This window comes from Phlebotomus papatasi, chromosome 1 (assembly GCF_024763615.1).
Source record: "Phlebotomus papatasi isolate M1 chromosome 1, Ppap_2.1, whole genome shotgun sequence".
Classification (NCBI taxonomy): Eukaryota; Metazoa; Arthropoda; class Insecta; order Diptera; family Psychodidae; genus Phlebotomus; species Phlebotomus papatasi.
In genome coordinates, this window is record NC_077222.1 from 2967524 (window position 1) to 2993177 (window position 25654).

The 25654-nt window shown below is 33.6% G+C and overlaps 1 protein-coding gene across 2 annotated transcripts in view; it reads left to right on the forward strand.

Moving 5' to 3' along the window:
• Positions 1-25654, forward strand: part of LOC129799925 (zinc finger protein 1) — a 200297-nt gene that overhangs the window by 76421 nt on the left and 98222 nt on the right. For both annotated transcript variants that reach the window (XM_055844222.1, XM_055844221.1), the window contains exon 2: positions 22798-22947. In XM_055844222.1, coding sequence (XP_055700197.1) covers positions 22857-22947 — 91 coding nt within the window. In that variant the 5' untranslated portion in view covers positions 22798-22856. The remainder of the gene's footprint in view (positions 1-22797; positions 22948-25654) is intronic.

Below are 25654 nucleotides of genomic sequence, written 5' to 3' on the forward strand. Positions count from 1 at the left end.
ATGGAAAGTTTCCGGGCTTCTTTTGACATTCTGCGTTTCCCTTACATGAACAGGAAGAGGACTTGGTAAGATTGGTTCATAAAATGAAGAATAATCGGCATCCTGTTGAGGCGGATTAACTGTCCAAATTTACAGCCAAGTTGTCCAAATTAATAACCAAGTTGTCCAAAATAAGAGTCAAATTCACCTCTACATATCAATTCATTTTTAAACGTATTAAGACTAATTTTAGTAAAATCAAAGACAATAAACCCTTTCCAAGTTTCTAAGCAACCCTTCGGAAAAGAGAGTAACAAAAAAATATCAATTAGTATTGAAAATATCGCACTTCAAACTTGGAACATCTATGCTTAAAAGCAGACTGTCCAAAATTATGAGCCTTTACCCTAATTAGAGAATTCTATGCTATTATACTTCATTTATTAAACAAAAACTTCACAAGATAATTCATTTTCATTGCTAATGCATACATAACCTCAAAATGATTTTAAATGTAACCGTCGATAACTCGTCCGGATTACGCTGATCCGGATTAGAGACCGGGCACTGTATTCAGAAATTTTCATTAAACGTCCAATGTGGTAAGCGTCAGATTGCAAGCAACTGCTGCAGTCCTTATCAAAGAAGAATCTTAAATTTCACATTCTGCTGAACTTTGTGATACTTTTGGTAGCTTTTTGCTTTTTGCTAAGGTGTTTTCCCTGATGGATTTTGGATTTTACTGCCTCCATATGATAGTAAAAACAAAGCGTTTTTAGAGCAGTGTTTTTGCTTGTTTTATGGCCACCCGAAATGGATATTTTACGACTCATGAGTGTTTTCTACCCAAGGAATACCTTTCAACCCCGTCCCTAGGGATTCAACTTACATCCTCACTCTCTCTCTCTGTGGAAAAATCTCGGGATTTTTCACCAATGTCGTCAGCTTCAAAGTGGCCTCCCTGAAGCCGCATGAGACATCCAACTAATGCCTTGAGGCTTCTTTGTTAATCCTGAAGAGTTCCACAGAACCACGAAATCAATTATTTCTCAGTGATTGAGAACCATGAGCACTGTGGTATGTTGCCTCAAAATAAATTGCGTGTTCTCGGAGAATATTTTTCCGACCTGCCTGAAGAACAAGAGAAGTCGGTGAAAAGTGGCGGATGACGTCGTCCCAGGTCAGAAATATCTTACACACGGTGAGATCTTGCATCAGCAGCGGGTGAAGACTGAAATATCCGTTGAGATTCATCTTGCTAAGAGTTCTCTCCCATAAACCTCCCGCCGAGGGAAGAAGAAGATAAAGAAAAAAAGAACCGAGACGTCTTACAATACAAAGTTGAACACGTGTGCAACTTAAAATTCTTCTTGGTCCTTCCTTGGGCAGGTTCTCTCTGCTGGAAGAATTGCCTCCTTGTGCGAAAATGCAGCTCAAAAAGGCTCTGTGGGCAAAAAATTTGCCCAAATCAAGGGGATTGTATATTGCAAAAACATGGTACTTTATAAAAAGTTAATCGAGCATTTGACAATAAATGGCGCTGCAGTCATTTACTTAAGTCTATTCACCAATTGTGAATAGTTACGGCGAAAATTGGAACAGTTGCGTCGAAAATAGAAACAGTTAAAGCGAAGATAGGAACAGTTGCGATGAATAGGAGAACTTTGGTTATCTAAGGTCTAGCATTATTTAAATCTAACCTCCTGCCACTAATTCTTGATCGGGATAACCGCAGATTCCGCAGATTTCTTATTAAATACAGTTGGATATTTTTTTTTCAATTTATATATCATAATTGTATTTATATATAGCATAATTGTACTTTCCGACAGTGTTAGGTAATTTACAAAAATTTAAATATGGATTTAACAGCGTAATACCATGGATATCTTAAGTTACAGTTTCGGAATAGTCACGGCGAAAATGGGAACAGCTGCGGCGAAAACAGGAACAGTTAAAGCGAAGATAAGCATAAGTACAGTTGCATTGCATAGGAGAGCCTTGGTTATCAAATGTCTAGTATTATTTAAATTTGACCTCCTGCCACAAATTCCTGGGGTGGAATGATTACTTTTCGATAGTATCGATCGATAGTATCGATAAATCTGTATCTGTTAGATTAAGTGAGTGATAGCTTTTATCGCATTGTCAAGCCATTTATTGTGACATTCTTAATGGAATGGGATTGTTTATAAATATTTGCATTAGCTACAAAAAATATTGTTATCGTTAAAACTTTTCAGAATCGACAGTTGATACTATCGAAAAGAAGTTATCATGTTACCCCCGATTCAAATAACCGGAGATACCTTATTAAACTTTTCGGCAGTATTAGGCAATTTACAAAAAAATAAACAAGACTTTAACAGCGTAGTGCTGAGGTTGTCTTGAGTTACAATTTTATAATAGTCACGGCGAAAATGGGAACAGCTGCGGCGAAAATAGGAACAATTGCGGCGAATTGGGAAAATGTCGCTGTCAAATTCACATCTATTTCTAGTTCTTTCCAAACCTGACCTCCTAGCACAAATTCTTGATCGGGGTTACCGGAGATTCCTTATTAAACACAGTTGGATTTTTTCCAAATTATTGTAGGAAAATTCTCCTTTTCGATAGTGTTAGGTAATTTACAAAAATTTAAACAAGGTTTGAACACCGTTGGTGAAGAACACCATATGCTCTGGCGAAAATCCTCCGAAGTATTTTTTTTAGAACTATAATTTTTTGTATACTAAAGAGATTATCAAGTTTGTCAAATCAGTACCATTCAGTCATTTCTTGTCAAAAACCTCGTGGAAGAATCAATTGAAGTGAAATTCAACATATCCAAATTTGAATTTAATCATGATTTTAATCTATATAGTTGTGTAAAGGAAGTGTAGTTTATTTGTAGTTTATTATCTTTTAAATAAAGAAGTGATATCAGGTAACTGGATCCCTTTTCGCCGGATTTATTCTTTATCTTTACAAAGAGGTATCTGGTTTGAGTATTTCTCTGGGAAGTATCACAGGACGATTTACTTAACGCAGATTAATTCTGAACAGGTAATTCATAACCAACCGTAATGCTGCGCACGTCTTATGTTACAGTTTAAGAACAGTTACGGCGAAAATGGGAACAGTTGCCGTGGAAACGGGAACAGTTAAAGCGAAGATAAGCATAAAAACAGTTGCAATGGATAGGAGGACCCTGGTTATCAAATGCCTCTAGTATTATTTAAATCTTATCTCCTGCCACAAATTCTTGAGAGGGATAACCGAAGATACCTTATTAAATACAGTTGGATTTTTTCCAATTTATATAGGATAATTGTCCTTTTCGGCAGTGTTAGTCAATTTACAAAAATTTAAACAATATTTTCACAGCGTAGTGCTGTGGTTGTCTTGCGTTACAATTTGGGAAAGTCACGGCGAAAATGGGAACAGCTGTGGCGAAAATGGGAACAATTACAGCGAATAGGAAAAATGTGGCTGTGAACTTCACATTTATTTCTATTTTCTTTTCAAACCTGACCTCCTAGCACAAATTCATGAACGGGATGGGCCAGGTTTTTATATTGAACACAGTTGGATTTATTTTCAGATCTATAATAAAGAATAATTAACCTTTAGAAAGTGTTAGGCAATTTACAAAAGTTTAAACAATGATATGATTTCGTGGCGCTGCTGTTGTATCGAGTTAGAAGTTGCAAATAGTTACGGCGAAAATGGGAACAGCTGAGGCGAAAATGGGAACAGCTGCGGCGAAAATAGGAACAGTTCTCGCGAAAATGAGAACAACAGCGATGAATAGGGAAAATGTGTAGCTCATTCCATGGAATTCTTTATGAAATTCCTCTTTGAGGGCTATTATATGCATATTTGCTTTTTCCACTCAACAGATATTAGCCCCTTAGTTAGGGATCACAAGAAAGTGAACACGTGTGTTCCATAAAATCTTTATTGTGGTCTTTCTGGGAACTGTTTCTGGGCGAGGACTGAAGAATACTTGGGAGTGGCCGGAAACTTGTGGTGTGTAAAAAACTGCCTGAGTCACGAAAGATACGGACAAAATGGCAGGTGAATGGTAATTGATGAATGGAGGAACACCTGCTCAATTAACCTCCGAGGTAGGAATTCCATGCTCTGGCCAATGGTAGCTCTTTTAGTGGAAAGTCACTCCTCCCTATCTCTTGGTTTTGAAATTCTTATTAGTATTTGTGTCTGTAGATTGATTGTTGTTCCACTTGATGATAAATTGCTAGATAAATTGGAAGTTGGTGAGACATCGATCGCGGAAAAATCTCAACTCTAATTGCTTCCAGACTCGCTTGGGAGTCTTCCCAAAAATTGAATGTAAACGCACTGGAGAGTTATTCTTTCGACTTTTCTAAATACTTGACGATGCCATTAATTATTGTTTGTTCTTCATACGAAAATTGTATTGAAAGCCAGTGCGGAGAGTCGTTAAAAATGATTTTCTCTCTATGTCAAAAATAACAGAAAATTCCCACAAAATTTGTAATTAACCGCTGAGCTGTGAGGAAAATCTTTCAACAATTTTTGGGCAGGAGAGAGAAAGAGACTGAAGGGTTCAATGGGGTGACCCTGGGAAGCCCTTTCAATGATTATTTTTCCTCAGATGAAGCAGAGAGAGGATCGAAGGGTAGGATTTCTTTTTATGTCTAATTGACATATTTGTTAGAGTGGATTGTTATTTTTGTTTCGTTTGGAGTCGAAGAAGAAAAATTGGAGGAAACCAATTGCCATATCTCGAATTTCCAAGTGTACAAATAAACTCTTAATACATTTGGAGTGTCGATGAAGATGGGGAAGGAGCGATAAGGAAGGGAAGGAAAAGAATTAAGTAAAACGATATATAGGAGAGTCATTAATCAAATTTCTTCTTATGCCTCAATTTTTTTTTGGCTCTTCTTTTAAGTGCTGTAAATGTTTCATGGTTTTCCCTACTTTTTGGGTGTATCATATTGATTTGAATAAGAAAACAAATCTATGATATCGACAGTACAGGTGGCTATTGATAAAAAGTATCCACGGATTTCACGTTTCAACTTTCTTCCCCGGGACCCTATAAAAAATGTCGCGAGAATTCCACAGGAACGAGTAGGACTTGTCCAGGATTTAGCGTGGAAAATATCATATTGTTATCTCAGAGGCTGTTCAAAATCCACAATAGAATATAAATATAACATTTGTTGTCCTCTTATATCTCAAAACGGAAGTATCTATTGGAATTGAAATCTTTTAGCGTAGGACTTTCTTAGGAAAGTAGGGTAAAGTGGTACAATTTGGACAGGGTTTTTTTCTTGATAAATTTAGTACTTCATTTTTATTTGTATGTTTTTATGCTTTAATTTTATAATATGGTTCCTTGTGCTTAAAAACAAATTTTGCACTGTATTTATCAAGAAAAAAGCCATGTCAAACTTGTACCGGCGAATTGTCTAACTTGTAACACTATGTCCAACTTATATCACTTTACCCTACATGGAATTTTCTGTGAAATTCCATATGAGACTATTTCAAGAAATGTTTTATACATCCTACAACATTTGTAATATTACATTAGTGCTGGAATATCATTGGAACTACAGCTAAAATTTCTCTAAGAAATTTCCTGGGAACTTCCGCAGAATTTTCTACGGAGATAAGATTGATTTTCTACTGATCTAATTTATTTACTTTTTAATGCCAATATTCAACCAGAAAAAATATTTCTTTCACTGATAAAATTTGATTTTCTAACTTTTTCACAATTGAATTTTTATTGCTCAACATTAATTTTTTGACTGACAAAAATTGATTTTTCACTGATCAAAAATTGTATTTTTACTGCTCTTAATTGGTTGCCTACTGACCGAAATCGATTTTTACTGACCAAATTTTTACACTTTGTACTGACAAAAATCAGTTTCTTAACTAACAGAAATTACTTTTCTTGTTCAAAATTGATTGTCTTACTGACCAAAATCGAACCAAAAATTGATTTATACTGACAAAAATTGATTTTCAGCTGAGAAAAATTTGTTTTCTTACTGTCTAGATTTTATTATTATTTTACTTATCTCAATTAATTTTTTACTATCTAGATCTGAATAATTTATTTCGTTTTTTGATCAATAAAATTTCATAAAATCTAAATTCACATCCTTTTCTTTCTGAAGTTGTTTGTCTAAATATAATCTACGCTTTCTCACGTTTCTTCTTCTTTGGAATATCACGTCAAATTCAATTTAGATCAATCAGATTTTAAGTACGAAAGAATGAGATAGACTTATGCAAAACATTTAATAAAGAAAAGGATGTTAATTTTAACTTCATGAAATTTTCCCGATCTAAAAGGTGCGGCGGAGGCTTTTTTGAGCAAATTGCACTTTGTATTGATCAAAAAAATAATTTTTCTACTAATCAAATTTGATTTCTTTTGCTGACAAAATGTTTCTTTATGACTTTGGTACACCTTTTAGATTCGGAAAAATTCATGAAGTCGAATTTCGAATCTTCTTCTTTCTCATACGTTTTGCATATGACTATCTCATTCTTTCACCCTCTTCTTCTTCTTCTTCTCAAAAGATCAAGAAGAAGAGTACGAAAGAGTAGGATAAATATATCCTAAAATCCAAACCAAAATTAATTTCTTTTACTGCCCAAAATTAATTGTGTGACTTACCAGAATTGAATTTCTTACTGATCAAATTTTATTAATTTACTGAACAAATTGAATTTCTGCTGCTCGTTTTGTATTAATAGCAAACCAAATTGATTTATTTACTGACCAAATTTGCCATTTTAATTTCACTAGCCAAATTTAGTTTTCTATTGACCATTTATTTTAATAGACTGGCAAATTCTAATGCAGTCATTTTATATTGGGATATTAGTTGGGAAATCCTATTGGGAATTTCCTTGGAGGATTCCACGAAATTTCCCAGTTAATTCTTATGTTACTCTCAAAGTTCTTGAGCTTAGGTAAATAAAATCATCAAAATGACTTGGAAACTCTCTTAGTGATTTATAGTTTGCACATAGAAGATGTCCATGACTTTTCCACATCTATTCCTACAAATGGAATTGTCCTGGATACATCAGGGACATCTCCATACCCCCAATGCGGATATTTTCATTTAATTCTGATCAACAATGGACACTTTTTATAGGGATTGAGGACAAAGTCATTAATTTGAGGGGGAGATATTTCAAAATTTGTCCATATTAATGAGTGTATATCTTTTTGGGGAATTTCTCGAGAGAGATGTGGCATAAAATTGAAGAGTGTTTCAAGAGACAAAGATGAGAGACATCAAGCTAAAAAAACAATAAATCAATTTCTGTTCTTGAGATTGAACAGAAAATGTCAAATGATGAATGGTTAGTTTGTCTTTCGGTGTATCCGTCACACAAAATCTCTCAATATTATTTTTCATATAATTGTTTATGTATTATTTTAATCTATCCTGACATTTTCTGGGGTGGGTGGAGAAAATCCCAAACCACACTTGAGATTGTACATAATATTGAGTTTCTCTGGAAAAATCATATCCAAATGACTCGATCTGACATTGCGATGGAAGAAGTCATAAATCAGTACCCGTTTAATCTCAAATATACCAAACTAAACTTATATAGGAGAAAAAGTCGTAAAATTTTATTTAGTGTACTCTTCACAAAAATATTATATAGGAAAAGACCTAATATTTTAGCATGTGTTTTTAATTAAAATGTCATGTCTAGAAACCATTAAATGCCATTCAATGACGTACAATCATCAACTCCTGCGCGGTTTGAGCGCTTTTTTTCCGCTGATTCCCTCAAGCATTTGAAAGAGAACCATTGACATGCCACAATGTGAAGCCATAAAAGTCCTCAAGTAGCAATTAACAGTCATTTTACTCTTTTTCACTTGATATCGAGAATGCAGCAGAAACTTTGGCTTTAAATGCTCTTTTGGGAAAAGTGTTTTGGATAACTGATGCTTCACTATGGAATTTTATTGTATTTATATGACACTAAACTTAAGTTTAAAAAAAAAACAGGGTAATATAAATATGATTCCTACTTATTTCACCAGCTCGATTTTGACGAACTTCAACTACTTTGTCATGAAATAAACAGATTTATTAAATTTTATAGGTTTGTGGAACGTTAGAGCTTAACAAAACCAACGCAAGTGGCGCTAGTGTATCAGAAATTAGTTGGATATAAATTTATTTTTGCAATACTCTTGATTTCATTTAGTAAACTTTATTTGATTAAATATTAAAAACATAACCTTAATATTTAAAATACTGATCCTAATTTTTCGATTCGGTTTGTAATATTCGAAGATTTTTTCCCACTTTTTTTTTGAAAAAAAAAAAATCTTCGTTCATGCAATTGCAATGGACTATTTTTGGTTGTCAAAAAATGAGTAGAAAAAATAAATTTTATTAGTAAGATATTAATTTTAATTAATAAAAACACCAATAGAAGAAACTGGGGCAACACCGAACATGGGGTAACACCGAACACTGAATTTGGTTTTTCAAATACGTGGACTATGACGATCATTCCTTCATGGGACAGGCATCCCTATAGTGCCTAGTGCCTATAAATTTCCTAATCAAAAAAGTGCAGTGCTCGGTGCTACCCCATGTTCGGTAGTGCCCCTGTTTCCTCCTACATATAAAACAGTTGTACGTAAGATGAAAACCATTTTATTTTATTTTAGCAAAAATATTCATGAAAATTTCACTGCATTCAAAATTCAAAATTGATTACTAATCGAATTTGATATTTTTCTGTCAAAATTGGATCTTTCCTTATTCACTTGTACAGTACCTTTTAGTTTTGTAACTGCCAATTTTTTTACATTAATAAACATAACCTCAAGGGTCTTTCGTAATCTCCGCTGGAAAGCATACATTTTAAAGTTATTTAGTGTTAAAATAATTCTTTTCAATACATTATTTATACATACAAGTTATACCAGGATATAAATATTGTGATTATTAGCATGCAAACATAAACATAGCCTCAAAAATTCCAATAATATTATTTATTAAGTTATAATCGCTTGAATTTGGTCATTTTATGTTTAAATGAGAGCTTTTAAATGTGTGTAAATTTCAGATTCTTACAAAACTCCACTAGGGAAACAAGTTTTTAAATAAATAATATGATCATAACCTCAAATTACCGTCTGTTTTAATTCCAAAACGTTAATCCATTAAATTTAACCACTTTACATTCAAGAGAAAGCTGTCAAAGGATTACTACTTTCTTCAAATTATTTTGATGTCACAAAATCTCTTAAAGTTATCGTTTTTTTTTTTGCAAAAGTGGTAATAAACATAACCTCAAACCTTTTCAATATTTCATATTTAAATAAACTAATAAATTCTTATTATTTTAAATTTGAATAATAAATTTATTAATTGAACAATGTACAAAATGACAAAAAGGCTCCGGATCATCAAGAATAAATAAGTAAATAATTTTGAACTTGACAATTTAACAAGCAGCAACCCGGCTGACACACTAAGTACTTAATAAGTTAATATAATAAGCTCTTAACTAAATTAATTAATTTTAAGGAGTTGTAGAACATTTAACTACTTAAAAAAATATTTGAAAATGAGACAAACGTCATCGCTTTGTGACGAATAGTGGAACTAATATGGCACGACTCAGTCTTTAAACTAAGTAGTTACTTAAAGCCTTTGAAAAAGTCCTTAATTAAGTATTTTGTAATAAGGACATGAAAAGTATGTTTACTAACAAATGTAAGTACTTAATTAAGGACTTTTGGCTAAGTACTTCTTAATTAGTTATCCTAATGTTTATAAAACAGATCATTTTTAATTTCATCTCAAAAGACGCTGGGAAATAAACACTTTGACAAATTCGCATGATGAGCAAGTTGCGACCACTTAAGATATTTTGTCCGAACACGCATTTTTTTCTCTAGCTGGAAATGTTGCCGGAAGACACTGATGTTGTTGTACTCAAATCCCTCGGAAGAATTATTTCAGATTTATCTGCAACAAAAATTAACCAAACTAAAAGTTAAAAAAAGTAATTAAAAAAATTAAAAAATAATTATACTTAATAATTGTCGTTATGTTTTTCTTAAACGTCGGATTGTTCTACAGTGCTGTGTCTCTATATGCACAGTTTGGGTACTTTTTTTGACAGTTCTCTCTCTGAAAATGCACAACTTTTTTTGAAATTCCCAATGGTTTTTTTCTTTCTTTTAATAAATTATCATTTTTTTATTGTTCTAGGATTTACCGTGTTATTTTAAATATAATATGAGACAGAAAAAATAAAATTAAGAAAATTGAAAACAAGAAAAATTAGTTACCAAGCAAATAATTTTCTTTATTACTTTGTCAAAAAATGTAAACAAATTGATTTTGAATGCAACCGTTACAAAAGCTGTGCATATGGAGAGACAGCACTGTATCTATTTTTATCCAATTGTTAAGATGTACCAATCGCGTCCTGTATTCCAGTTTTCACTGTTTGCCACCAGATTTCTCTGCTGTTACCCAAAAAATACCTTAATTAAGGATATAATAAGTACTTATTAAGGACTTATATGCTACACTTGAACAAAGCTCTTTTTTAAGAGCATGGACAATGCTTTTAATTATAGGATTGCGCTAGTAAGAGATTACCTTGTGTTAGACGGGAAGCTAGTCGGGTCTATAATGAATTAATATCCATAAAAATTTATGGATTATATTCAAGCTAAGTAGTTCAATTAGTTTCTTTTGGGTAGGTGCCCCACACTCCTCTACAATTTGTAAGAAAGATTAAAAGAAAATTCATAAATTGGGTGGTTTGATCAACGGTTTACTTGACAAATTCTTGAAATATCTTCGTTAAAAAAATCCTATTTTAAATTTTGACAGTTTATCTATCTGTCTTTTTTTTGTTTAATTTCTGTTCTTTAGGGCCTATCAGTAAACCTATCATTTTTTTCTGTTGCAATTTAATACAGTATTAACTCTGTATAAATCTCTCGTAAATTAATCTGTAACTACGATCTGTATGTAAGTTTAGTATTTCGATTTGTGAGATTGCTGTTGACGTCATCGTTGCGCAAAAGTGCTGAGAAAGTTAAAACACGTGGAATATGAAAGACACCTTTGCTCACCTCTGAAAGCTCCTCCTTTCACGTGGAGTCAGCAAAATGTTGGTGTGTCCAATGAGAATTTGAGTTGCTCCTTTTGAGAAGTGAGTCGACTCTCAAGCCCATTTCTATTAGTAAAGTTTTATATTTCTCTCTATTCCACGGTGCCCAGCATAAAATACTTCCACGACAAAGTGAGACAAAGAATGTGAATAATTATAGCGAGTCACGCAAATAAAACGTGATAATTACAGCACTTTTCTTCTTATCATTCCTTAACGCCTCTTTTCTCCTATCATTTCTTTCGCGTGGTAGAATTTGTGTGAGTTTTCTCGGTAATAAAAATTCAAATGTTTATTGCTCGTGATGGAGTCACAATAATTTTTTCTTGTCTCTCCTTTTTTTCCGGGTTTTTGGGAGAAAAGGAGATTTTCACACTTGTCTCAGGCTGCAATCAACAAATTCTTGGTCTCTCGAGATAGACATCAGAGTGAATGTTTACGTGGATGAGATGAAATTTTGCCATCCATATGAGGGCCTATACCCCGAATATGTTTTATGGCGATTTCCTCAGGAATTTTTATTGTTATACGAAAATTATTCATGAAGCACTGTGTCGTGTCTTCAGGAAGATGCGTGAAAACAACCCAACGTGATATATGATTCACTTTTTTCCTGCATACAATATCCTTCGAGATATTTTTTTTCCTGGTCTCGTGGAGGATGATAAAATTCCAAAACCTCGTGAACTTTGAGGAAATTACTCATCATTCCCTTATCCTCATATTTGTTGGTAGTTTTTCTTCTTCTTTTTTTCCTGTGGGGCGCTTTTTTTCTGCACACAAGAGGATGTTTTGAGAGTGTAGGTTATTTATTTTTTGATAAATTCCTTGTATATTTAAAATCCATTTAATTTTCACGAGCAATGAAAATTTCTTCTGCAAAACATCGTCTTTCCGTTCCACTGCCGCATGTCTTAGGAAAAATAAACGTATGAGCGAAATAAATAAATGCTTCTATCACGAAGAGAAACATTTTGTTGTATCAACGTAAGACTTGATTTTATTGACAACATAAAAGATAATGATTTACTGCTTTTTACATTTCATTTTGTAGCTCAAGTTTACGGTTACAAATTGTCAAGAACTTTGGTTCATTCAACAAAATTTTGTTTCATTTTTAACTAAATACTTGTGCTTATTCAAGGGAAAACGGATTTATTTAGACATTTGTTGACAATAATAAGTTAAGCTATTTTAGAAGATTATTTTAATTGCCTGTAGCTTTCTTAAATGTCCTAAATTTTTAAAATTGACCTAAGAGAAATTTCCAAATATCCTAAGAAACAAATAAAAAATATACCCAAGTAGCACTTCATGACTAGGGGCAAAGACACGAAATTAGGTCATCAAGGCTTCGTTCGGGCATCTTCAATGCTACATCAGCAAAATGACCAAAATTTGACTAGCTTGACATCAATTAAAATTAATCTAAGTTTTATATCGTAACGATGACGTCGCGATGACCATTAAGTATGAACATGGTTCTCACAGACTCATAGCCTTGGAATCTTTTGAAAAGACGATCGTTGAGTTTCCGCGACCTTGTTTTAGCACTTTAATGCTGTTTGTCGGTCCAATGGGGAGCAGCCTGAGCTTTGTAGGTTATCAAACCATTCCTCCTCCTGATTTTATGGACCAAGCTCCAATGTATTCCCATCTTCTTGCCAACATCTCACACGGAAAGATTGAGTTGCTTCTCGAAAAGCTCAAGCACTTTCTTTTCCATCCCCTTGTCCTGAATCCCAGGCTTTTGATTACTTCCTTCTGGCTTCTTAGCAACAATCTTGAGTTCCTTGAACCGAATTATAGTCTTCTGGCCAGGGGCCTTTAAACATTTCATTTTCCATACTTTTTTGCATAGAGGCACTGAAGACTATTTTGCAAGTTTTTTTCCTAAAGAGAACTGACTAATAAGTCTGATATATTTCGAAATCGTGCATTAAAATCTATCTAAAAATACATATTTCATAATGCTCGCCGAAATAATACAAGAACTACGAGCAATTTGTTTAAGTCGCGGTTCAATATCTGCAAAATTTTTACAAGAAAAAGTGGAAAATATTTTCACTGTTTATTAGGCTTGATGGGCCCCTGCTTCTGGCAGTGGAGCGGAACACTTCCCGGTCAATTACGCGATTTTAGCATAACTGACATTTGAATTTTTGAGATTATTGTCAACTTTTAGTCTTTTCATGCAATCCATCTTCTTGTAATTACTCAATCAAAAATCAATACTTTTTAACAAGAATTTCACCAAAAGAAAGTTAATTATACTCTCCTGAAACGACGCCGACGAAAAAAAAACAAAATCGAAAGCCTACTACGACTGACTTTACGTCAAGCGTTGGAGAACCTGAGATTGCCTGATTTTCCTAAATTTAGTAAATAATTTTATAATTTTTTTACATATATTTAAAATGAAGGCCTTGCATCACAATAAAGCTTATTAAGTGCCTAGATGCTTTCGAGTTTAAAAAATTCGAAGATTGGGCTCGAAAGCCAAAGAAAAGAAAGTCATAATCACTTTAACCGCTTCTAAGTGTTATATTGAAACCTTAGTACAGTAGAGTCTTCTAAATTCGAACGCTCGGGGGGTATTTTGACATTTCTCACCTCACAAATTCGAGCGATTTTTTCAAAACCAACGAAATTTATGTGAGATTAAATTGTACTTTGAATTAAATTCCCGTACTTTCACACAAGTCTTAGCGGTAACATACGATCATAATGTATGTAAACATTCAGGAAGAAGTACATAAATATGATTTTCAATCGTCGAGAATACAAGTTTTCTAACATTACCCCACAATTGACATTTTGAATCCAAACGTCGTTCGAATTTGAGAGATTCAGATTTAAGAGACTCTACTGTAGATCAATTGAAAGAGCATCATGATCTATGGCAGATATACCCGGTTCAAGCGACAAGCCTCGCCCACTGCTTTGAAATAAATATGTGCAACTGGTAACATAATTCCAGTCACTGATACACAACGAAACAGTAAATGCAGCACGAAAGAATATCTCCTTTAAAAGGTGACGTTCCTGGTTGTCCATTGACTGACTAATTCCTCTATAACGAATATAATTCGAAAGGAATGAATCCCGACAGTTCCGAAATTCGAGTTCCTTATTGATTAAATTCTCTTTTTATTTCTTCTGAATGAAATAGATTTTTTTTAACTACAATGCAATATTAACTTATTTTGTTGACATATTTCAGTGAAATTGTAGACATAATATCCAAGTTTTATACTTTTCAATTTTTTTTTTAAATATATTTAGTTGAGAATCCTAAATATTTCTCTCTGTGCAGTGTGTCGAGTGCAATGGGCTGCAGAGAACATGCAAAAAAAGAACTGTTGATGGCTATTTGTGCATTAATTTTTCTATTTGGGGTTGCGCTTCTTTTTTTCTGTCACTCCAAAATAAACACACCCTCATTTGAAGTGATTTTTCTCCCATGGGTTATTCCAGAGAGATATAGGAATTGTTTCAGGCCCTCATCGCCACGTAACACATTTCCCATCCGTATACAATAGTTGGAACATCGATTCGTGGTGTGCATCCCTCTCACATGGGGTGGAAATTACTTCCACCCTCGTGAACCTTTGCACGGCACAGCCTGAGCCTGACTTTTGTCACCATCCACCACCGACAACAGGGCTCTGTGCTTCATGTTCCTCTCCCATCGAAATCACCCCACGGAAGAGAGGGTTTTGTGTGCGATTTTGATTTATTGAATTGGATGCGAAATTTTCAATGGTGCGTTTTACTTGGGGCTGGAGTATATCGGAGAATCCCACTTCTGAAGGGGTTGAAAGTGTGCAATCCACTGTGAGGAGAATAAATTAAATTAGTGATGTGAGGGATGCATAATATAAAAGTGTCACACTGGCGTAAGAAAATTTGTCAATGAAAATTGAAAGTTAAAATCAGTAAAATGCAGGCAACACCACAATATAAAAATTCCTATTTGTTCCCCTACTTGAGATAGAGGCATTACCTTTGCCATCCAGCAACCCTCATGAGTTGTTTTGGCTGATGGTAAGAGTAAAAAAATCATTTAATACCTTATAATCCCAAGAGAAAATTACACAATAGCAAGGGAATATCGCGTCTCCCGTATTTCGTCACGTGCCACAATGAAAATTTTATTTTAGCTCATCATTGTTCCACACGATCATCGTAGAATCGCATTTTGGTATGATGAATGGGCCAAGCATCCATGCACTAATACAGATGAATATAATCCAATTTTGCCCAATTTTGAAGTGGGATGCATGAGAGTTTCTCTAGCAAGAGTTTAAATGCAAGATACCAGCATATGATTTATTTTAAAGAGCACCAGACACACTGGCCACGTGAAAAAAGTGTGTGCATTATGCCATGTGGGTAATATTAATTTAAAAACACATCTTGTACATTTTTTTTCTCATTCTATTTGCTGAATTTGTGGCATGGAGAATGACGAAAAACTCATCTTGTCGACGTCCTTTTGCACTAATGCTGAGTGAGTTAATTTATTGCAGAGAGATCTCGGAATCTTTATTTGTTTCTAACTGATTGTGTAATTAAGAGAACCTTAGTGAAATCCTAAATGAAATTGTAGAGCTTTTTCCCATTTAAAGTGAAATTGCAATTTTAGTACATGCATGTACTAAATTAAGTCTTTACAAAAGAAAGAAGTTTCTAATTGTAAATAGGTAGGGTGAAAGGAACGTCTATTGACACTTTAAGAACTCGTGTCAGCACCTATTGACACCCTACTCTGTACCATTTGGGATACGAAATTTGAACGTCTCCGTTTATAGTAAAAGGTATATTACAGAAAAAAACGTCATATTACATATATTTTACTAGATACATTAAATAATTTTCAACACTTTGGCAAAAGTGTCAATAGGGGTTCCCTGTCGAACAAGACGTTCCTCCGACCCTAATAGAATAGATAATTGAAAAATCATACTACTATAAGAGGACTAGTACTTGTACTAAAATATTCTTGTCCGATTTTTAGTACAAATCAAAAAAGATCCAACGTACAAAATGATAAAAATAGTAGAAAGAAAAGAGATTAAAAAACTGAAAGGTTGATTTATATCTTTTAAATTTTGAAAGTCTTAACTGTTGAAAGTGTCATCTTGCATGTACTAAATGTACAAAGTAGTAGAAATTTATAATATGGTTAAAAGAGATGGACCCTAAAAATTACATGGTAGTAAAATCCTCAATTTTATTATTTCAAGACGTTTAATTCTTGTACTAAAACATTCCTGCCTGATTTTTAGTACTAATCAAAAAGATAGATACAAAACGATAAGAATTGAAGAAGACGAGATATAAAAATGGAATGCGAGAGTTTTTTTATTTTAACTCACAATGTTCTAAATGTTAAAAATATCAAATTGCATGTTCTAAATAAAATCTTTGCATAAATTACTGGAAAGGACAATGGGCAAAAATGTATGGGAGTTGGTCTATGTGGATGCCACAGATGAGACTTGGCGTATTTTATAGGTCATGATAAATGAAGAAAAAACTGCCGAGACTCAGGACGATATTCCCTGGAAGTCCTTATTAAAACGCTAAAAATACTATTTTAAGATCGAATTACTTAAAATCAGTTAAACCGATTGTGATGAAAATCTGTATGGGATCAGTGTATGACTTAACTAATTTATCCATGGATACTACCCTCTTACCCCATCCTTCCTTCCAATAGCCCCCGTACAAAATGAGGGCTTTTTTCATTAGAACTTTTCTCTCAGAAAGAGTAGAAAGCTGAAACTTGTCATTGAATCAAGGTTTATGAAAGGCTCTTTAACCATGTATATAGACTCTTCCCCCCTACACTCCTTCTTGTAGCCCCCATACAAAATATTGACTTTTTCACTATAACTCCTCTGTGAAAAGAAATAGAAATCAGAAACTTGCCATAGTATCAAGTGCAATGGAAGGCTTTTTAACAGTGTATATATACGTTTTCCCTCACCACTTTTTTCAGTAGTCCCCATGCAAAATGAGAACATTTTCCACTATAACTCCTCTCTCAGAAAAGGTAGGAACAGTTACAAAAATAAGTCAAAATATGCAATGATTCTATTAAAGTTGATGAATACTATGAGGCCATATTTCTCTCTGACACATTAAAAATATCCTGAAAATGTATATTAACTTTCTATAGAGATATACAATTATTGTATTGAGCCCAACGAGGTCGATTAAAGCGCCTCTTGTGGTGATTGTTGAAACTTCTTTACAGGGGAACTGCATATAATCCAACAATATACCTTTCTTAGGCCTACGTTGATCAAGATTGTTTGAGGAAAAATGGAAATACAAAGATTAAAAACTGTAATTTATATCTAGATCTCATTGACAAAACTTCTAACCTTCAAGAAGTTATAAGACCTCAGAGAACATACATAGTACAAGATCATTAAAATCAGTTGAATACTTTCAAAACTTAACACTTTTCTTATTTGAAAACGATCCTTGCGGCCTTTGCCGTGTCGGCCTTTGCGGTCGACTTGTGAACTTGTCTATACCGCCATTTTGTAGAATTTTTCGAGACCTTCCGATTGAGTATTCATTGACTAATTTCGGTTGGTAAATCTCAGAGATATCAGGTTTAAAGTTTTGACTTTGAGCCATCATGTTTCAATGTCCTTCTACGCATGTTATGCATTGTAAAGACATATGCTTTATGTCTATTTCCAGAATATGCTGTCATTTACTACATTTTATGTTGCCATTTATGTTTTTCCTTAAAAAAAGACTTATAAATGCGCATATTTTGTTTAAGAGATTATTTTTCTTCTACGAAAATAGTTCTTATGCTCTATAACTTTTCTAGAAGATGTTAAGTTTACAAATGCCTATTAAATGATATAGGTCTCATTGGTGGACGCATTACAGACCACTTTTGCCCATTGTCCTTTATAATATGTTAAATTGAGACAGAAACTAGCTCAATTTGCTAGTCAAATAGCAGAAAGTTTATTTGGATGTATAGTCTAAAACTTGTACTAAAAGTAAAAATATTTTTTAGAACATTCCTGTCCTATTTTAATACAAATAAAGATAAATGTGGTATAAATTCTTAAGTAAATGTCCAAAGAAAAACAAAAGCGAAGATCGAAATACAGTAGAGCCCCGCTATAGGCCATCGCTCTATAGTCCACAATTTATCGACCGTTTATTTCAAAACACTGATTTTGAGTTAGGTTATGTTTTTTAGTACGCGTCATGCAATGTTGTCATAATTATTTTAATGTTTTTGGCAAATTTTATTAAGTAGTTGTGATAATTGTGATCCATAATGAAGAGAGCGTGGACAAGTACCACAATCGCAAAGAAAATGGAAGCCGTCGAGCAATTTCAATACTAAAAGTCGTTGATAATTTTAAAAAATGACATGGACTATAGTGCGACCCAAGTGTCAAATCTGAAACCAAATATAGCCTATAGCGGGGCTCTACTGTATGCATAAACTGCTATAATTTTTTTAATAAGCTCCAGAACAACTCCATAAATAAAAATCGAAAGAAATTTTTAAGTGCATAGCGTTGGTAGGTACACCTAGCCCCCGGCGAAGTGTTTTTTTTTATATTAAGGTGTTTGAAACCAACTCACAAATTGATCAGAAACTCAGCCTCCACTTCTCAGGATCAGACCGCATTTAGACAGATATATAGTATATTTATCCCTCTTTACAAGGCCCAGAGTCTTATACACAAGGCCCACCTCAATTTTGACATATATCGTGTAACGGTCAGGAGTGCAGAAAAATTCCCATACGCATTTGTATGTGAAAGTAGGAAATTGGCTTCAACTTTAAAGGCTACTCGCCGGGGACTAGAGCTACGCAAATGACGTGTTGGGAACAGTTTTGGCGAAAATAAGAACAGTCGCGGCGAAAATTGGAACAGTTACGGCGAAAGTGGGAACAGTCTTTCAAAATATTCGTTATTAAAAGATTTTATGTGTACATTGAGTTCTTTAGGGCAAAGCGTCTGCTTGGCAAGAGAACACAAGTGCTCCCGAAAAAAAAGTAATGAAACTCTGCAGGCAGCAAAAACGCAGGATCTCATATAAACTCCATCGTGGTATATGGAGGTATTTGTGGCTCACAATCGACACTAATCAACTTTAATTAAAATCAATTTAAAATAAATGAAGGTACATCCATATCCCTTGACACACAGCATGACGATGGAGTGGACAATGATGGTAAAGTGAGAAGACCCGCATTGAGTGGGATATAATTCTTGGGTGGCTAAAGTGCCACATTATTCCAGGGGATTGACGGTGAGAGAAGTCGAGAAGATTGTTCACACAATTCTTTTTCTCTATACATTATTTTTTTACTGTTGATATCACATGAAGTATGGCCGATTTTAGGAGAAAAATCATCAAGTTTAGAAGGAGACTTTAAATGTAGCAGCAAATGAAATTTATTCTCTTGTCTCCTGAAAAATTATCCAATTTTCCAGGGTATTTAACTGCACAATGAAGGAGCGACAGATAAGAAAAAGCATTGACGGAAAAATCTCAAAATGCTTCAAGGGAAAATTGTTTGAAAGACGAGGAAAAAAAAAGGTATCGTGCTGTGTTAAATCCACATCACAAAAGACGCATTGGGTTACTTTATTGAATGTCGCATAAAAGTTTTAATAATATCGCCCAAGAATGGTTAAATTTAAGTGACCAGGATGGATTTGTGGGAACCTTTTGTCGTTGGGATTTCCAAAATGCGAATAGAAAGTGAATCTTCCGGAAATGAAATCCCACAGAATTACATTTAGCCATTTTTGGGAATTCATATTGAAATCTACGAGTAATGATGATAAATTACGCGATGTTTCTTAATAAGATACTTTTGGGGTAAAATATAAGTTTTTACGACTTTAATAAAAATTTAATGAACTAGTTTTCAAACTGAGCATTTTTATTAATACTCTTTAAAATTTTAAAACGTCAGTAATATCTGGAAATTGAAAAAAAAAACTTTCCGAAAATAGAGGAAGACTTTCAGGCTTCGGACATTTCATAGTTTTACCGTGTTCCTTTAACGAATCTGACCTAATCTTTTAATCCTTTAACAATGAAACAGTTTTCGCTAACCGAAAATTAACAATAAAAATGAAACCGATAAACAAAACTTGTGAAATGTCTTACATCTAACTTACGAAAAGCCAAAAGAGTCTGATTTGGTGTATCTTTTGTCTCTATGAACGATAGGAACAAAAATAGCCCAATTATTTAAGTAATTTTTCTTACGATACCAATGACTGATAATTTTCACTCTAATAAAAAATATTATGTTTGAGTATTGTAGTTTCAATTTCCAAAACGGTTTTGCTTTAAAAAAAATTGGAAGTATAAAAAATAATTATTTAAAATAATTGCCAAATTTCGTGCCAGCTTCTAATTTCGGCCACTTTGAGTGTAATTTCGGCCATGCAAATAAATTAATTAAAATTATGTATGTAATCTTCGAATAGTCAATTAATTCATTTTGCTTTTAAATATTTATTAATTTTAGAATGTATTAGGACAACGACCGTTAAATTTTAGGTATAATTTGAATTTAAATAGCGTTTTAAAAACTCAATATGAAAAGAGTCTTACAAAAAATGTAACAGATCAATTGTATTTCTAGCAGTCTTACGATTTGTGGTGCGGAAGGTTTTCCTTCGGTGTTTTTCATGAAAATTGATTAGTTTTCATTAAAGATTGTTTCTGTTTATGTTAATAGTAAATCAATCTTTAAATTTCAGATAAAATTTCCCAACTGGATCCTGTATTTCGCGTAATAAAGTATATACTTTGTGAGCGTCTCTCCGGTGAAGTAGTGTTGCCTATTCCGGCAACATCTCTTGCTTTCCTAAATTTCTTATTCATTTTATGTTTCTTTTTTTTCAATTTCTGAGTTCTACAATGTTCAGAGAGAAAAACCATAGCTTGTATGAAAAAGATGATGCAGAAAAGGCCTTGGAAGAGTTCAAGAAGGGCAAATTGCTACGGGAATCTGGGCGTAAATTTGAGATGCTACTCTTCAGTTCTTCAGGAAAAATTACACGGAAGATCTCTGGGTTTGTGGGTCATATAAACGTATTAAGCTCGTTCCGTTTGACGTTTTAAAATTTTCTATCCATTGCGTCACAAAATCAGACAAAAAGGTGGCCGGTATTTCACTCAAAGTGGTCGGAATACTACCCAAAGCAATGTCCATATTTTTAATAATTTTTCAATATTTTATCAAGTGATTTAAAGAAAACTAAGATGATAAACTAGTTTTCAAGGTTCCACACAACCCTCCCGAAAAGGAATTAACAAAAAATATCAATATGAATTAAAAATATTGCATTTCAAACTTAGGACTTCGGTGCTTATATGCAACTATGCTAAAATTTGGCACACTTACCCTAGCAAATAGCTAGAGACTTGCAAAAAATATCCTAGATTCCTTCAACTTTCAATTTTGCAATTACGTACAAACATAAGAAAATAATAACATTAGGTAGTCAGGAAAAATTATTTTCCTTATGGGACACCGGTGTTCCAATCGTCCTTAAAGGGTTAATGATATAAAGCTTAATGGTGGCGCTGCATCCTCAAGTTAGAAACAGTATTACCCGATGCAAATACGTTCAGTTTACGCCATCTACCGACCAGCTGTATAAAATTGCACACCTACTGATTTAAATTATTATTGTTTAAGAGAACAAAAATTATTTCCTTATGGGACACCGGTGTTCCAATCGTCCTCAAAGGGTTAGTGATATAAATCTTAATAGTGGCGCTGCATCCTTAAGTTAGAAACAGTATTACCCGATGAAAATACGTTCAGTTTACGCCATCTACCATCCAGCTGTAAAAAATTACACATATAAATTGATTTAAAATTTTATGGATTAAGAGAAGAAAAATGTATAATTACGCCACGTATTTAAACATTAAGTTACGCTACTTAAGCGACAGTAAATAAATTCAAACGTAACGTACTTTTTCATCACGCAATTGAATGACATCCCCAAATAAAGGGAAAGTTAGAAAGTTTTGCAATAGACAGGAGAGTTTGGGATGCAGAAATAAATTTTGCAATAAACAATGTGCAAAAGGGAAAATTTGATGCACTAATCCCCCTAAAAAATCTAATGTTCTCTCGGCAGTTTTCTCAACGCGATTTTCCTTGTCAGATATCGTCAATTGTGTGTTGGAGATAAACATCTTCAGGTCATTAATTTTATAGCCAAAAATACTTCTCGTTTTAGATTTTTCCGCCCATACTTTGGGTTTTTTTTTGTATATTTTTATCCCTTACTCTTTTCCTCTCTGCAATTTTTGGGGTGCGTTTTGAGAGTCGTCAAATTTGGCGTGTCTCATCCGTCGTTCCAGACATTGTATCGATAACAAGGGGTGACTCTGGGATGCGGAAGATGCCTTCATGTTGTCATCTTGCCCTCACCCAAATCGCCACATTCGACACAGTTATTGGTTTCGTGTCTATTCATAAATAAATTTTATTTATCGGAACATTTTATCGACAGTATTATGTAATAAAATAAATATAATAAAAATATGTATTAATACTTAGCCTCATGTGATCTTTGTCTTTCCTATTTCTTGCAGATTTCTGAGCCTTAGATGGAGGGAGAGAGAAGAGATACAGTTCATGAGGGATATTCTCAATGAGGAATATGGTCAAACTGCCCAGAAAGCCTAAATCTGTTCCCTGCCTCCTGCCACTGAAGATAATCAGGGAAAGTGATCTGGAGAAAGGTGAGTAAGAGAAATTTTTCCCAAGGGGCACAAAATCTTTAAGGAAATTTTATATCTGGCCTTCTTTTTGGGGTATTTCTTTTTCCTCAAATTATCAAAGATAGCAACCCCCTTTTGGAAGAACGTCAAAAAAAAATTGAGGACAAACTGATCCCCCAAAAGAGAAATTTTATCACTCCCCTGAGGACCAATATTGCAGCGAAAGGAATATTATAAGATTTATATGCCATATCTAACTCTTGGCTAGAAGAATCGTGAAGACTATCATAAAGTGTGAAAGAAAAGCACTTTTGGGGTATCATAACTTGACCAATAATGTTACAAGCCATTCCATAAGATATTTAAGTATCTCATAACGAACTAATAAGTCCCGATTACACACCATAAATTTATTAATAATCCCATCCGTGAGACACTCTCAACAACCATTATTTTTAACAATCAATGTCCAGGCAAGATGAGTATTTTCCTTTTGGTGTTAAAAAAAAACACTATCGGAAGGATACCCAAATAACAAATATTCAATGACTACCCAAGAAGCAAAATAAGCGAAAAGTGGAGGTTTCACATGGTTCCTTTGTTAGTAAATCTCCTAAATTCGAAAATTCGTAACTTTTGAAAAGGTTTCGGATGAGAGAAATCACATTTACGTAATAATAACATAAAACTTACCATAGTAGTATGGTGATTTTCACCGCGTGGTGGCGCTGAATACAGAAAATAGCTCGTGGCCTAAAGGGGATTCAAACCTAGAATGATTAACTAACGGATGGAGTCTTTTAATTCAGAAATGGTATATTTTTCTTAAATTCTTTATAATTTTTAAGTCTTAGATTCCACAAAAAATAAATATAACACGAAATGGTAGGCACATGTACAGAGAATATATTTTTATTGAATTTAAAATGTTACTGATGTTACAAATAGAAAAATTATCAGAAAAATTCAAAAAATTGCGAATTTTACGTCTTTTTTATATAAGTTTTAGGAACTGTTATCCTCGTGCAATCATTATAAATTTTGAGCCAATAACATAACATTAGTTACTCTTTCATTTGGTAAAAGATTTAAAATGATTGCATTTGGTTTTATACAAAAAGTAAAAAATCACTTAAGAAAAAATATTACCATACTTTTGTACGGAAAATGTATAGGAATGCTCCGCCCTGATTCGAACCCGGGACACTTGCATCATTGAGCGAGTTCTTTACCACTTGATCCATTCAGTGCCATTTAATAATAAATACATCGATACTATAGGGGAAAGTACTCTCCCTTAGAACGTTCATGCCTTCGAACAATGTGAATTTTCTTTTTTTTTTCCTAAGAGACTTACACATTTCTATGTAATTTTTTTTTAAGAAAAATTAAAGAAAATTCACATTTTTCGAAGGCATAAACGATCGAAGGTAGAGCGCTTTCCCCTACCGAATTATTGTCTTGAATTTTTTAAGGAAAACTTACATTATTATATCGATAAAGTTTTTTAAATTTTCTGTGGAACAGTTTCAAAAAACAAAGATAAATAATGCAAAACATTTGTGATGTAAACTTGCAGAAACGTTTCCTAAAAAATTACATACTGTTATGACTTTCGGTAGCAGAGCCCCTACCTCAATATTACCGATGAAGACCGATGCAACCGGGTTCAAAATTTCAATACCTTTCCAAAAAATCCAAATTTAACCAAATCGGTCCAAAAATGGGCTCTCCAAAGTCGTTGATCTTCAATAATTCAAAATGCGAATTTTCCGGTCATAGATATGTTCTGGCACAATATACGCCTAGACCGCCTCTAAAACATATCCAAAAGTCATTGAAAAAAGCTTGAGACAATTTTGAAAAAACCGAAAAAAATATGTTTTTAGGGAATTTAATTTATTGGGGATGTAAATTATTCAAAAATCGGTACTTAACCGGTTCATTGCCGATGAAGGCCGATGCAGCCGGGTTCGAAATTTCAATACCTTTCCAAAAAATCCAAATTTAACTAAATCGGTTCAAAATGGGCCCTGTAATGTCGTTAACCTTCAATAATTCAGATTAGAGGATTTTCGGGTCATAGGTATGTTCGGGCGAAATATACGCCTGGATTAGCTCTAAAACATATCCGAAAATCATTGACAAAGCTTGGGACAATTTTGAGAAAAATCGAAAAAACATGTATTTTAGGGATTGGAAGGGGATAGGGGCAAAGGGGGAAAAACGTCTAGAGATATGGTTTTTATTATTGGGGGTCATCGAAGACCGGAAGTCAATATATGTATCTTACCATTTGACCTTTAGCTCTGGAACAAGCTTAAAGTCAGGTAAAAAAAAGTTAACGTAATTATGATCAAAATAATGATTTGACTGAATTCCTATCTGTTTCCCACTAACTAAGCCGTTTCTCAGCTTAAAGTGGTCTTCAGACTAGAAGTTTAGCCCAGTTCTCTAAGGTCTCAAAATCCTAAGCAACAAGGAATTTTATCAGTTCAACAGAATCTAATAGATCATATACTCTGATTATCCAATCCTAAGTCAAAATTATCCAAAAAATCTTAACTGATAAGAAATTAGAGATGTTAAGCCATATGGCTAAGTCTTAGGTCTGAAGCCGGTATTAGACGAGAGACGGATTAATCAGAAACGATTGAAAATGAAATCTGATAATTATTTTGATTGGAATTACGTTAAACCAAATTTTGAAGCTCCTTTCCTTCTCAAT